General features: G+C 39.5%; 1 protein-coding gene across 9 annotated transcripts in view; it reads right to left on the reverse strand.

Annotated features, from left to right (window-relative positions):
• Window positions 1-13,250, reverse strand: part of WDFY3 (WD repeat and FYVE domain containing 3) — a 155,346-nt gene that overhangs the window by 31,334 nt on the left and 110,762 nt on the right. For 5 of the 9 annotated variants that reach the window (XM_038135829.1, XM_038135834.1, XM_038135832.1 and 2 more), the window contains 8 exons: window positions 13,034-13,128; window positions 10,548-10,668; window positions 9,563-9,780; window positions 6,669-6,904; window positions 5,291-5,425; window positions 4,015-4,194; window positions 2,469-2,513; window positions 1,783-2,016 (listed from right to left, as the gene is read on the reverse strand). In XM_038135829.1, the coding sequence (XP_037991757.1) occupies window positions 1,783-2,016; window positions 2,469-2,513; window positions 4,015-4,194; window positions 5,291-5,425; window positions 6,669-6,904; window positions 9,563-9,780; window positions 10,548-10,668; window positions 13,034-13,128 (1,264 nt within the window). The remainder of the gene's footprint in view (window positions 1-1,782; window positions 2,017-2,468; window positions 2,514-4,014; window positions 4,195-5,290; window positions 5,426-6,668; window positions 6,905-9,562; window positions 9,781-10,547; window positions 10,669-13,033; window positions 13,129-13,250) is intronic. The other 4 variants (XM_038135836.1, XM_038135830.1, XM_038135835.1 and 1 more) reach the window with 2 other exon arrangements.

A 13,250-nucleotide genomic window follows, 5' to 3' on the forward strand; every position in this document is an offset into this window, starting at 1 on the left:
TTTATGCTGAATAATAAGTTTTGCACCTTTAAGACTTGTTCCAGAGAGTGAAGTGGGGAGAGAAGAAGCGCAAAGTTTGTTTTCAGACACTGCTCTCACTCCTCCACATTCCTGCCCCTGGACTGTGTCGTCTGTGGATGGACAGACAGCGGGACAGAGCTCTCCTTTGTTTTTAGTTCATTTTAGCTAGCTGAGGCAAAGAAGTTTCCTGGACTGTGGGCTTTTTTCCCCTTTTCTTTGGACCTGTTTAGACCTGCTCTGGACCTAACACCCAGAAGAGCACCGGCACTCACACCTGTGGCCCAGTGGGCCAGGCCTGGGCCACGGCATTTCTAGCACCAGAGGGACTGATAAAAAACTGAGTGAGCTGAGCTGCAGTTCAGGGAGGGGACTTTTCTGAGTTTGTCATCTCTTTTGGAGCAGCAAGAGGTTTTATTGTTTAATATTGTTCAGGTTTTGTTGTTCAATAAACAGGTTTTTTTCCACTTTTGTCCAAGGAGGTATTTTTTCCCAAACTGGTGGGGGGGAAGGGCCAATTGCATCTGCTTTTCTAGAGGAACTCCTTTGGGGGTTCTCTCCCAAATTTGCCCTGAACCAGGACAAGTATACACTGGCTGCATGCAGTCTTGCAGAGCAGCCATTATTCCTTTTTAAATCCAGGAAATTTATCTTCTGCCATAACAGGTACTGAAAAAGAACATTCTGAAAAGGTACATTAAACTCTCCACTATAAACATATGTTCAACCTGTGATTTCCTCAGTTGACACAAGTCACCTCCTTCAGTAAACAATGAGCAAATGGGACAGATGAAACGTTTAAGTTGCAGAAAGAGAAATAACAGTAAGTTTGGCAGTGTGTACCCACCCAATTCTATTTTATGCTAATGGACGAGTAACACTGACAAGTGATAACAAGTTAAAAGAGCTGTGAAGAACTGCAGCCACTTGAACATGATCTCAAATATGCCTCCCAGGGTCTGTGGATAACTGACATCTTTTCTGACATTTAATTTGGTTTTGCTTTGTGACAGCAAAGAGGTGCCCAAATGCCCCAGGAAATTTGTTAGGAAATATACAAGCATGCAAGTATGGCCAAAAATTCCTGCAGCTTTCAAAAAAAATCAGGGAGACTCAGCAACACATAAGGTGAGGTAACTAACAGGTAGATCAAGGTGAACATGAAGTGATGTGAACATTTCAAAATGTACTGTCTGAAGGCGTAGGCAGTTAAATAGTAACTGAACTCCTCACCTCCTTGCCTCACTATTAGCAGGACAATGCTTTCTTCAAGTGTCATGAACTTCAGAAGTTGATTTACAGCAAGATAACACAGTTATTTTATGAGGTTTTATGGCATATGGTCCCATATGTGTTTTAATCTAACTGACACCATCTATGGCACGATTTCTTTTTATCTAATCAAACAGAACAGAAACCCTAATTTCTGCAGGGGTTTTATATTTTCAAGAAAGTCAATACAGATGTCATGGTTGGAAAGGTGTTTAACCACTGAATCATACTCCACAAAATAAAACTTGAGGAAAGCTTCTTATGCTGGTTTTCCAAGCCATTAAAGAAAGGTGAACAAGCTACTTTTTATGAAACATTAGTGTTTCTTTTTTTTTTCCACTCTTATTTCATGACAATTCCACTGAATCTCAGGCCATTACTAGCCTAACTTTGTAAGGTAATAGAAGAAAAAACATTTTAGGAAAAGAAGGTGTTACAACCAAGCTCAAATAAGAAAACCAAACCAAAACACAAACCACAAAGAAATTCTACCTCTAGCAGAAGGTCTACCAGTGGAGTCTGTTTGCTGGCTGGTGTGAGACATAGGTTATCAATAATCATCACACGCATGAAGTCAAACACGAACTTCTTGGCAGGGTGGTTGGTCAGGTAGGTCTTGGTGCCCACATTGCAGTATTCTGATTGGCTCCTGTTCATGCCAGAATCAGCTGCAAAGGCTTTAAACTCTTCAGCTGGGGACCCAACTTCATCATCGAGATCAGTGACCTGTAAAAACCCGCATGTTAAAACTGTAGAGATCAGCTACTTAATGGGAGTTTCTTCACTTCTCTATTCTTCGCTTGTCTTTCTAAGGGTATTTCACTTCACATTTTGCTTCTTAAGAAGCCTTTTTAGAAAATTATGATGTTCAGAATCAGTTCCCCAATATGGAAACATCCAGTTTTGGATTCTCAAGGCAAACGATGATCTGGCATGAGTTACATTTCATGCTCCCTGACCAACAGAATTGGATGATTTCTAGATACTTGGCAAAAATAAATGTTCTTGCTGAAAAAAAAAAAGGGGGAAGAAGAAAAAGAAAAGTTTTGAAAAAGTTATTAACTAAAGCAGTTAAAATAAAATCAAAACAGAAGCCAACTAAAAAAGGCCATCAAGCTTACATAACATAAAACAAAAAAGGAACTGAGCCTTTTTTTTTTTTTCTTTTAATACAATACCTTCATCAGAGTGCAGTTATGGGTAAGCCGGTTTCCCAAAAATCTCTAAAAGAAGAAGAAAAAAAAAAGGGTCTCCACAGCTTTCCCATTTCTGATGAACAGAAACCTTGAAAGGCTAGCTCTTAAAGAGGACTGTAACAAAAGCACAAACAGTAATGAAAGCTGTCAAATCCAGAAGACTGACTCTTTCTATGCAACTCCCTTCCTTAAATGAAAGAGGAGACAACATGATTTCCCTCAACAGGCCTCTTGCATCGCCAGCTTACAAGTCAAGTAACCAAATGTTCTGAACATTTGGTCTGCTTTAGGAGGGAAGCGTTTTCAAGAAATTAAGAGAAGTCCAAATGCATATTATTTCTATTTTTAATAGCAATCTCAGAAAAGCTGAAAGACCTTTTAAAAAGTTAAAAATCTTCTCTCAAGGCTGAATTTAGATTATAATGTTTTGTTGCAGAAATTTGGCTGTGATTCTGATAGCTCACCAGGCACTGATTAGTGCTACACGTTTGGGCAAGCTGAAACACTGAAGGAGTAAACCAATTTGGAGTGAGGAGCACCCTCAAACAACAAAGAGCTCAAGTTGCCAGGCAGCTACACAGAATTTCAAGGGATCTAGTAGTTAAAGCCTGCTTAGAGACACAAGGCTCCTCTAAAAGCTCTGTACAGGTGAATGCCAAATCAGCATTACCAGTTTGTAAGTGGAACTTTTTTTTTGAGACAGCGAGCTCCTAGTCTGTACTTAAATGCAAGTTTAACAAAAAAGCAAAAAAAACCTCCATGTCTTTATGAGAGACTCACCAGCAGGCACTGTTAAAAACTGGTCTCCCACTTTTATTGACAACAAAACAATAGCACACCACAAGTTATTATTTCCTGAAGTTTTTTATCATACTCTCCATAGTTCTAGCATTTGTCAACCTCTAGACTAATTATCCTTCCATGTTCTTAATAAAATTACTTTTAGATGTTAGCTAACAATACCTGTTTTTTTCCTTTCCATTCATATTCTAGAAATAGTATCATTTGCAAATGACACTAGGCTTAAAGAAAACTTCAGCCAGCAATGCAAGCAAAGTTGAATTCACACCCTCTCTTGGCTTGAACTCAGTAGTTTCAGGAAATACAAGAACACTGTTTTGTGGTTAAGCCACAAAAACAGAAATGAGATTGGGAAATGTGAGGAAAAAGAGGTTTTAGGTTTTATCACTCCTCCAGAGCAGAGGGCTGACAGTCTCTTTTGCTTGTGTAAATTTGAGCTAGCATTTTTCATACGATTGAAAATAATGTCCACTAAAAAATAAGCAAACTGTGGCTGTCTATTGCCTCTAAAATACTGCTTCTAATGTCCCTGCATAACAAGTGCCCTGCAGTTTAACACACTCTTCTCCCAAATCCACAACCCAAGTACAAAATATCCAGCTCAGCCCTGATGATGACCTCTTGTGCAAGTGAGTACAGCTTTATCTTGATATGACTGGTAATTGATAAATCCTCAAAAGTAACACTCATGTGAAAAATAGAAAAGGCAAGTAGCTGGATTTCCTACCATCTCAGAGTATGGTCGGATGTTGAAAGGAAACACTGTTGCTGCCAGTGCACACAGGAACTCTGGACTCATCCACAGGGAAATGAGGTCAGGTACATTGTGATACAAATACCGAAAGAACTGCATCAGGGTGACTGGATATTCCCGAAGCCAAGAGCCTTCTTCCTCTGACTGCCAGGGCTGGGTTGAGAAACATACACCAGATTAATACAGACAGCGCCAATTGAATAGTTACTTCAGAAAGGAAGAACGTGCTTTCAAGCACGTCTCAAACAGGAGACGAACCGCATTTTACAGCACATCATTGACCGTAAGCTAAAATGTGTGCCCCATCATGTAATGACTCAGAAATATTGGCAAACATGACCAGACTGAAGCCAACCCAAAATGTGATGGCACAGTTGAACACGCCTGGTGTCAGCACACAAGACACAGCACATGTCTCTAAGCATGTCTGAAGTGTATCCAAACAGATGACGACCAAACACAATGATCGGTCACCAGCAGAGAGACAGAACATGTGACAACAGGAATGGGTACTGCAGCAGGTACACTTGTCCAGAAGATTCTTCTGGACATGTTACCTTGGGAGAAACATGCAAGCAATAGAGCATATCACATCCACATGATGGTCTAACAGGTGACAACCAAACAGGTGCTGCTTTTCAAGCACTTCAGGAGGCAATTTTCAGCAGATAACACATTCTGGCTTCAAGGAAATACATAATTTTCCCACTGAAAAACCAACTTTCCCTACTCTTGACATTAGATGCAAAGATGAGAAGATGACACATTTATCTGGCAGTAAATTAATTTCCTCTGGTATGGGGCTATTCATAGTCGGGGACATCTCTGCATGGGGAAGGTTCATGAATGAAATCTGCAACTCACATAGCTCTGTGCAGATGGGGCACAGAGTCTCAAACATTCTCCCATGATGATAATCAGGAAAGAAACTGAATTATCTCTGACAAGGACATTGTATCCTTCTGCTTTCTTGTTTTGTTTTAACTGCAGCTGAACAGAAAGCCCAGCCTTTTTGTGGAAAAGCAGTAATAATTCTGTGGCTACTACTATTTCTACAGATACAGGGAAAAAAGGAACATAGAGAAACCCAAGAAAATTACACTTTACACCCAGATATTAGGAGACTAACTCACAGCCAATTTTGTCATGATACTAACAAAACCTCGACCACTTTAATTTGGCTTTTAACCACGTGGAAAATTTGAACAACACGGTATACTGAAATACAAGCAACGCTTCTGATGCTTACAGAATTCAGCATGCTCCTCAGCATTCCCAGTAACAAGAAGGCAGCTTCTGTGCAAACACTGTGTATTGAGGAGGTAACAGTGCCACAGGAGGCAGGAACTCCAAATATGAATGTCCAAATGGAGTCTAAATCAAACTGCAAGAGGTGAAAGAGAAGACAAGAAATGATCCTTTTCTCCTGGGCAATTGTATACTGCTTTTTATTACAGATACAATATACTCATTTTGCAGGAGATAAAAACTAGATGTTTTACGTCCTCCAAACTTTATCACCAAACATCATATGAAGGTCACATGTCACTGAAGAAAATTTCTTTTAACCACGAGCTAATGAAACTGCAACTCTCGTCTTCTCACTTTCTTCTCACTTCTCATAATGTAAATGTTTTCAAACAAAAGAATTGTCAGCACATGTGCCACACAATCAACTTAGTTGACTCACATCTAGCAGTAAAACCCGCGTGGCATCCCATAGGGAAAAAAAATGAACCCAAACAAATCAAGTTGTATTTTCCAGCAAGTCTAAATAATGAAATCAATTAAAAATAGAAAGGAATCAAGTGTCCACCTCTAGCATTAAGAGTGCTACTAAGTAGTTGAATTTAGTTTCAATTTAAGTGTCATACTTCAATGCTGTAGGCAGAGAAGTGAGTTTCATGCCTCATGGTAGCAGAGTGCTGTATGTGCTGTCAAGTATTCCTCTTGAGAAAGAAGGCAGGCACCTTCTAGTTTGAAAGTTTTACTTTTCAGTTCTCACTGATAAATTACATCAGCACTGCACCCATTCTAAATAGGCACCCTGTCTATCTAGAATGGAGTGTTGTGGCTTTTCCTTCATAAAGCACTACTCTGGGATTTCCTAGGACTGTTGCAGGTCATATAATATCTACTCACTTACTTAAAAAAAAGCCCAAAATGACCTGTTCAGAATAAGAACAGCCAACACTTTTTCAGCAACAACTGAGTTGTCTCCCAATAAAACCACGGAGACTTTCTGAAATAAAAGCAATCTTGTTTTGCCTGTAACCCATGAACTCTCTTTAACACAGCAACTGCCCACTCCTTAAACAGAAAACCACAAAAAGCCCACCTCACAACCAAAGCAAGCAAGCAAAAGACTATGTTCCCTTCAATGCCCACAGCATGCCAGCTTGAACTAGGGATCTACTTCCATTTGACCCCAAAATGGACCAGAGTGACACCAGTGACAGTCAAGCCACAGCAGGCTGCTTTCTACATACTCCCAACCCAAAGGGCTTAGCACTAAACACCACATCATGACTGTGAGTCAGCTGCAGAGAAGGAGAGGGCCTGGTTAATTCATTATTTTCTTTCATGACAGACAGAATTGCATTCACATCTTACTGGATAATCCCTACCTTGGCACCCTGATTACACTGGCTGCTGATGACAGGTGCACTGACCTGCAGGTTTTCAGGCAGCTCAGTGACTGGCTGCTGCAGGAAAAGGGCCATGAGGAGGAAATAGAGTGCAGGCACGTTAGTGTGCTTTGGGAGAAGGGACTGCAGAATGGGGAAGCCTGGGAAGTGACAAGCATCCCGGTTAATCTCCCGCACTGTCGATCTGCCACCAGCACTCCGGCCAACATTGAACCCTGTGAGAGAAAACAAGACACAAAGCCAACAATGTTAAGAGGGAATTACCTGCGAGGACCCTTTCTTGCTCACTAGGTGAGCAAGAAAAGGGAACCTCCTCAGAAACCAATGCTGTACAAAATGAACGTGTGCATACAGACTATCACACGCGGCACCATTCTGCTTCAGACGTCTCATTTTTTTTAAACAACTAAAAAAATAAAGGAAATTACTGCTTTCCAGTACCATATAGGTGACACTGTTCCATACAGACTGCTTAATATAACTGCTTACACACACACATCCATTTTCTGGCTGTGGCCATAATTTCTGACTTTTAAAACACCCAGGTTTCTGAAAATAGGTATTTTGCTGGCTGAAAGTAAAATATCACCTTATCTCAGTTACAGATTTATATAATGAAGCAGCAACCCATGGTCCACTTAAGTCAATGGGCAGCTAAGTTGTGACCAGAGAAGTCTCAAAGGCATCTTATTTCAGATATTTTAATGATTAATCAGCTGGTAGTAAGCATTAAACAGTCTTATTTTATTAAAGCACAGCCAGAACCACCTTTTGTGACCATGCTCCTACCTACATATTTCAACTTCCTACCTAAAGAAAAAAAATACACCTGGGTGGCAGAAGCAATTATTTCTAAGCAAGGAAAGACACAGGAAGACAGCTCAGTGTCCACATCAGCACTGTGAGCCAGGTCTGACACTGCCAGTGGTCAGGGGATTTTTCTGAGGCTCAAATACAGATACATTTTCCACCAGAAACTGACTTTTTAAACAGAAAACCTCTATCAGGAACTAGACTCATGAAATCTGTGCTACACAGCTGCAGAAATTCCATCAGTAACCTTCAACAAAACTTCACCATACTTGGTTTCATGAGAAATCTTGGAGCCAGTATGTTATGATTTCTTAAAAAACACAGCATACAAACATTAGATAATCTGTCACTACCAGGTTATGAGACTCAAGTTTAAAAATATCTTTTTCACCACATAACGTGGTGAAACATTTCATTTCATAACTTGGATTCAATTAAAGTGATAGCATAATAGGAAAAATAGGGAAACTTGAAAAATGCTTTCAAATGTAACTGTAAATCAAAATCTTACTTAGAAAGATTCTGTGACTGAAGAAAATGTTTAACCTACTGGACATTTAAAGCACATACTAAATAAAGAATGGCCTATTCCCTAAAATGCCAATGGTTTTCAAGTTTTTAAAGCACAACCAGGCAAGGAAATGCATATGCAAAATTGTTTCTTAAATAAAATACAGAACCTTAATCAGAATGAGCCAAACAACAGATGCTTTTTATTTTAACAATAAAATATTTGCATGTGTTTTACAGCTTCTGAAAAAACCATTTTCTTTAATCCTCCTAATTCATGGCAATGCAAAAAATCCTATGCTTGTAGCTGAATATCCTGAGGGATATATTGTGGGAAACAGTAAAGAGCGTTTTCTTTAAGCAAGAAATAACAAGATACTATATTTGAAAACTATCAAAGATACAAAGCAGAAAGAAGTACTTTTTATATTTTTGTATTTTCATTTCAGGAAGAGCCCTCTTCCTGAAGGAAGATCACTTCAACAACACTTCAGTTACTTCCTTATATTAAACCAATTCAGAAAAACCTTTAGTGCAGTTCACGGATCACGTACTGCTGCAACACAGACAGGTGGCTCCTTCAACAGCTATTTACAACAGTGAGGTACTATTGATACCACTGCTCTGATCTAAAGGCTACAGAGGCTTATGAAAGACCCTCGTTTAATGTCAATGAGTTTGCACCAGAGCCTGAATAGACATTCATCTAAAAAGCACTATTTTATTTTGACTGGGAAAAAAACAAAAAGGTCAGTGGGAAATTGCCACTACACCTCTCTATAAAGAACTGACAAACGTCACTTTAAACATTTGGAGATACATTTCAGACAGCTCAGAGATGCTCAAAATGGGTCCTGTAGCACTAAAGCCTTATACACAATTCTAGGTCACAAGGGGTAACTGAGAGGTCTGATAACCTGGCTACCTGAGGATTTTAAGAACCTTAAAAAAGAGCCTTTAATAGAAAGTGTGCTTGTGTACACAAGAATGCAGGAGAGGGAAAGGAAAAGGAATGCTGAGATCATACTGTGAACATAGAAATTTCCAAGACAGAAAAATTCTAACTGGTAAATCTAATGGACACAGCACTCACTAGTCAAAGCAGCTCAGATATAATGCTGCACAATTAACTATCAAAAGTAAACAAACAAGCAGATTTGACTGATTCTTTATTGGTTGTGTGCATAAAGTGCTGCTCTATGCTTCCTTTGCACATAGATCAGCCATGCCTGCCCATGGGACACACTTAATCTTACCGCGATGGTAAAACAAAAAAACCAATTAGCTACATATGATGCACCAAAACTGAACTACGATGACATCTGTGTCATGTCAGCCAAGGGCAGCTTTGTAAAACCACTCCCTTTTGCCTTAGGAAATCCTAACTCATGCTTGTTAGAAAAATGAAGTGCAGAAGCATCTGATGGCAGCATAGACAAGAGTAACAGAAAGACCTCAGCCAGACAGCACCCCCACAATAACCCATAGTTCAACACCCCAGCACTGGCGCTTCCAGCAATCCCTGTGCCCCGAGGTGCTGAGATGCCTACCTAAGACAGTACCAATCTTATTGGTCAGGACAGAATCTGTCTGATCCAGCCAGCCTCCACCACTGAGACCCTCCTTAAACTTAATAAGGATGGACTGGTTGCTCAACAGGACCACGAGAATTCGCATGGCTGCTGTGACTGTGGTGGAATGAAGATGTTCTTCCATAAACATCATAATCCAATCGAAACCCAGTGTCTTGACCAGTTCTTCACAAGCCCTAAGTGAAGGGAAAAAAAAGTCACATTTTACAGCATTCAGTTTCCTACTAGACAGCAAAAACCAATGTCCTCCACTGCAGGGCAAACCTTAAGAGCAAATTCTTAGTTAAGTTTGCTACAAAGAAGTAATATCACTTATCAACTCTTTATATGAAATAGGTAATGTGCATTTGTTCAGAAGAAAGGAAGGACTAAATACAGCTCCTAGGACTAACTCCATTGCATGAGATTTCTCCAACTGCTGCTTTTGATAACAAATATGGAATGCTGAACTGAAATCATCTTGTTGAACAAGAAGTTTTCACATGTCTTCTTAATTAACTGGTATTAAAAAATGAAGGAAGATTGTTTCTTTCTTTGTTTTTATCATGGGAGGAGTTACTTCGGAACATTTGAATGCGTTTTTTGCAATTTTAAGGGGCATTCTAGGGTCAGTGATCTTAATGATAAACCCTACTGAAGCCTCTGGATCTCAACCAAATGAGAAGCTGACTATCCCACTTCTCTAAAATCAAAAGTTTTCTTTTTGAAAGATTTTATTTTTCTATAGCCACACACAAAGTTGAGAGAAAACAACAAAATTAATAATGTATCCCATTTCTACCAGCATACCTGAGAGTAATTCAGTGACATCTGCATACATCATTCAACATTTCCTATAAAATGATGCAATTCAACTAGTGATTTGAAGGGAGGCTGTACAATTCTTCTCCTTGAAATAAAATATTATATCCTTTCTCTGCCTCAAGGGTTTTTTTGTACTTACTGCAAATTAACACTTGTCTTTTCTTTAGATGTATATAGAAGTTTCAGAAGGATATCTAAAAGCCTGTTCCGCAGCAGAATAAGATTAGCTGAAACAAGTCCTCCAAAATCATCCTCTGTTCCTAAGTATTGAATAAAACAAAACAAAACCGGAAGCAAAATCAGGATTTTGGAACTTGGGCATTTTAAAGGCTATTCATAAATTCCATACATAAGCAAATGCAACCTGACCTCCCACTCAGGCTCCAAGGAAGCAGTGCTAAAGTGCAAGCAGTCTGTAATATGGTGCTGAGAAATGTCTGGTGCCTCCTTATCACTGTCTCACAGACTTTGGGCAGCTTGAAGAACAGGTAAAAGAGAATCATAGCTTCTTAGACAATAATCTGAATTGAAGTGGTCACTATCTGTCACCCTTCCTTTCCATCCCTCCCTTCTCTCAAAACTGCAAAACATGGTAATTAAATAAACATTTTGCATTCTGAAAGTGGAGTGGTTGGGGGGATGGAAGGAAGTGACCCTGATTCTTCCCAAATCCCTCCAAGTCTAAGAAATAGAGAGAAAAAAAATCATTCTCCTTTTCTTTCAACACATCCCCAAGCTCATCATCAGTTGAAAAACACATTTACTGCAACCAAGGCAATCCATGCAGCACAGGACTAACTTTACAGCTATTTTGCAAATCCTTCTTCCTGCAGCTTATGTTGTCAAAGGAGGATCCTGCTTTTATGTTAAAAAAAAAAAAAGGCAGCACAGCTTGAGGCAACATATGCAAAAATGAAGACAGGCAGATAAATGGAAAATTTCTGGACCAAGGTTTTGTGCACAAGATATAGACACAAAGGATCTTCTATGGCAGAAATCCAACAATAATGGTGAACTCCAGTAGCCTAAAAATCTCATGCCTTTTGCCTCAAAAGCTTCTTTTTTCATTTCTGCCACGCCCTGAATTTCTCCCCAAGGTTCTTCAGTCCCCTATGTAGGCAAAAACCAGCCCAGGCTGCTGATTAACTGTCGTAATACGACACAAAAAGACGATACGGATACTGCTGTTCTCCAGGTGAATAAAAAAGAGGGACTTTTATTTTTTGACTCTAACATTTATAGTTTTCTAAAAGTGATAGTGGATTGGAGGGTGACAGTGCCACCTCTCCAATGACACTGGACAGACTAAGAGTCCATCAATTTTCTCCTCCTCCATGAAAGAATGCAAAACATAAGTTGTTTACAGAACTGTGTGTGAGAAAGTTCGTTACAAGAATGCAAACATCAGAAGGCTTAGCAAAGTCTTAGAAAATCAGGGTGACAGTTAACATGGGGAAAAAAACAAAATTAAACTCATGGCCTGTAGTGGGAACACCAATCTGGATCTCTCTATAATACCCAATACCCTCTTTTTCACTAAAAAGCTCAAGTTTAATCATCTTTGAGACCACAAAACCAAAACTATTTAAAAGGAACAGGTGATGTACAGGAAGATAATGATGAATCCCACTGGACCATGGAACAGTTTGGGTTGGAAGGAACCTTGAAGACCATCAAGTTCCTACCCACCCTGCCATGGGCAGGGACACCTTCCACTGGACTTCCTCTGTTTGTTTAGAGCCTCATCCAAACTGGCCTTGAACACATCCAGGGATGGGGCATCCACACCTTCTCTGAACAACCTGTTCCAGTGCCTTACCACCCCCTCACCAGCCTCACAGTAAGGAATTTCTTCCATATATCCAATCTTAAACAACTCTCTTTCAGTTTGAAGCCATTTTCCCTCATCCTATCACTACACGCTCTTGTGAAAAGTCCCTCTCCAGAATGTGCAGACTGCCCAAACCCTGTTTTTTGTGACACCAGACCAATATAACTAACTGTAAAAGAAGAAACATATCTCTCACTTGTCCCTCTGCACCAGTATATTCCCAAGAGATGTAGAAACAGAGGTTCTTAGGATAATCCTTCTATTTATTTGGCTGATATCCACTGTGGGACAAAAACATGTCTGTTCAGGGAGACTGACTGAAAATGCAATTGCACAAGGTAAATAAGGGTGGAAATGGTCTCAAATCAGTTCAATGTAAGAATTATTGAAGGATGGCAACATTTCTTTTTTTCGCCTAAAAAAAAGGTTACTAGGCAGTCTTAGGTAATTCCTTCACTTCTTTCACACCCGGAGGGCTGATGCACCTAGTAATCAGTTGTTCAGTTTTCTTTTTCCTCCTTTTCCCACAAAGAAGCAGAGATATACAGCTGATTGGAAGAAGCAAGTGGAGGAAAGAGAATAAAACCATACAGTGTTAAATGAAGGAAACAGAAAAAAAAGTGTTTTGCTCTGCTTTGTGCTCAATACTGAAAACTAAAGCCCCACTAACTGGCAGTCAGGTTATAATATTGCAACATTGTTAATGACACTATTTATACATTTTTTTGTATTCAAGCTCAGAGGAGACGATACTGTATTTTATTCTACTGCTTCTAAGTACTGCCAACACTTACCACTATCAAGCTTTTCTTCATTGTTTATTTCCATGACCACAAATTTCTCACAGACTGCAAACGCAGGTAAAGTGGAAGAGATGAACTGTCCAAACCTTCATATATACAGAAAAAATATCACTCATTGATATGACAGATGCACTCTCATCTATCAATAACTCACTTTAAATATAAAACCATGACACCAGTGACAGGGAGAGAGCCAAATATGTCAGCT

This window comes from Motacilla alba, chromosome 4 (assembly GCF_015832195.1).
Source record: "Motacilla alba alba isolate MOTALB_02 chromosome 4, Motacilla_alba_V1.0_pri, whole genome shotgun sequence".
Lineage (NCBI taxonomy): Eukaryota > Metazoa > Chordata > Aves > Passeriformes > Motacillidae > Motacilla > Motacilla alba.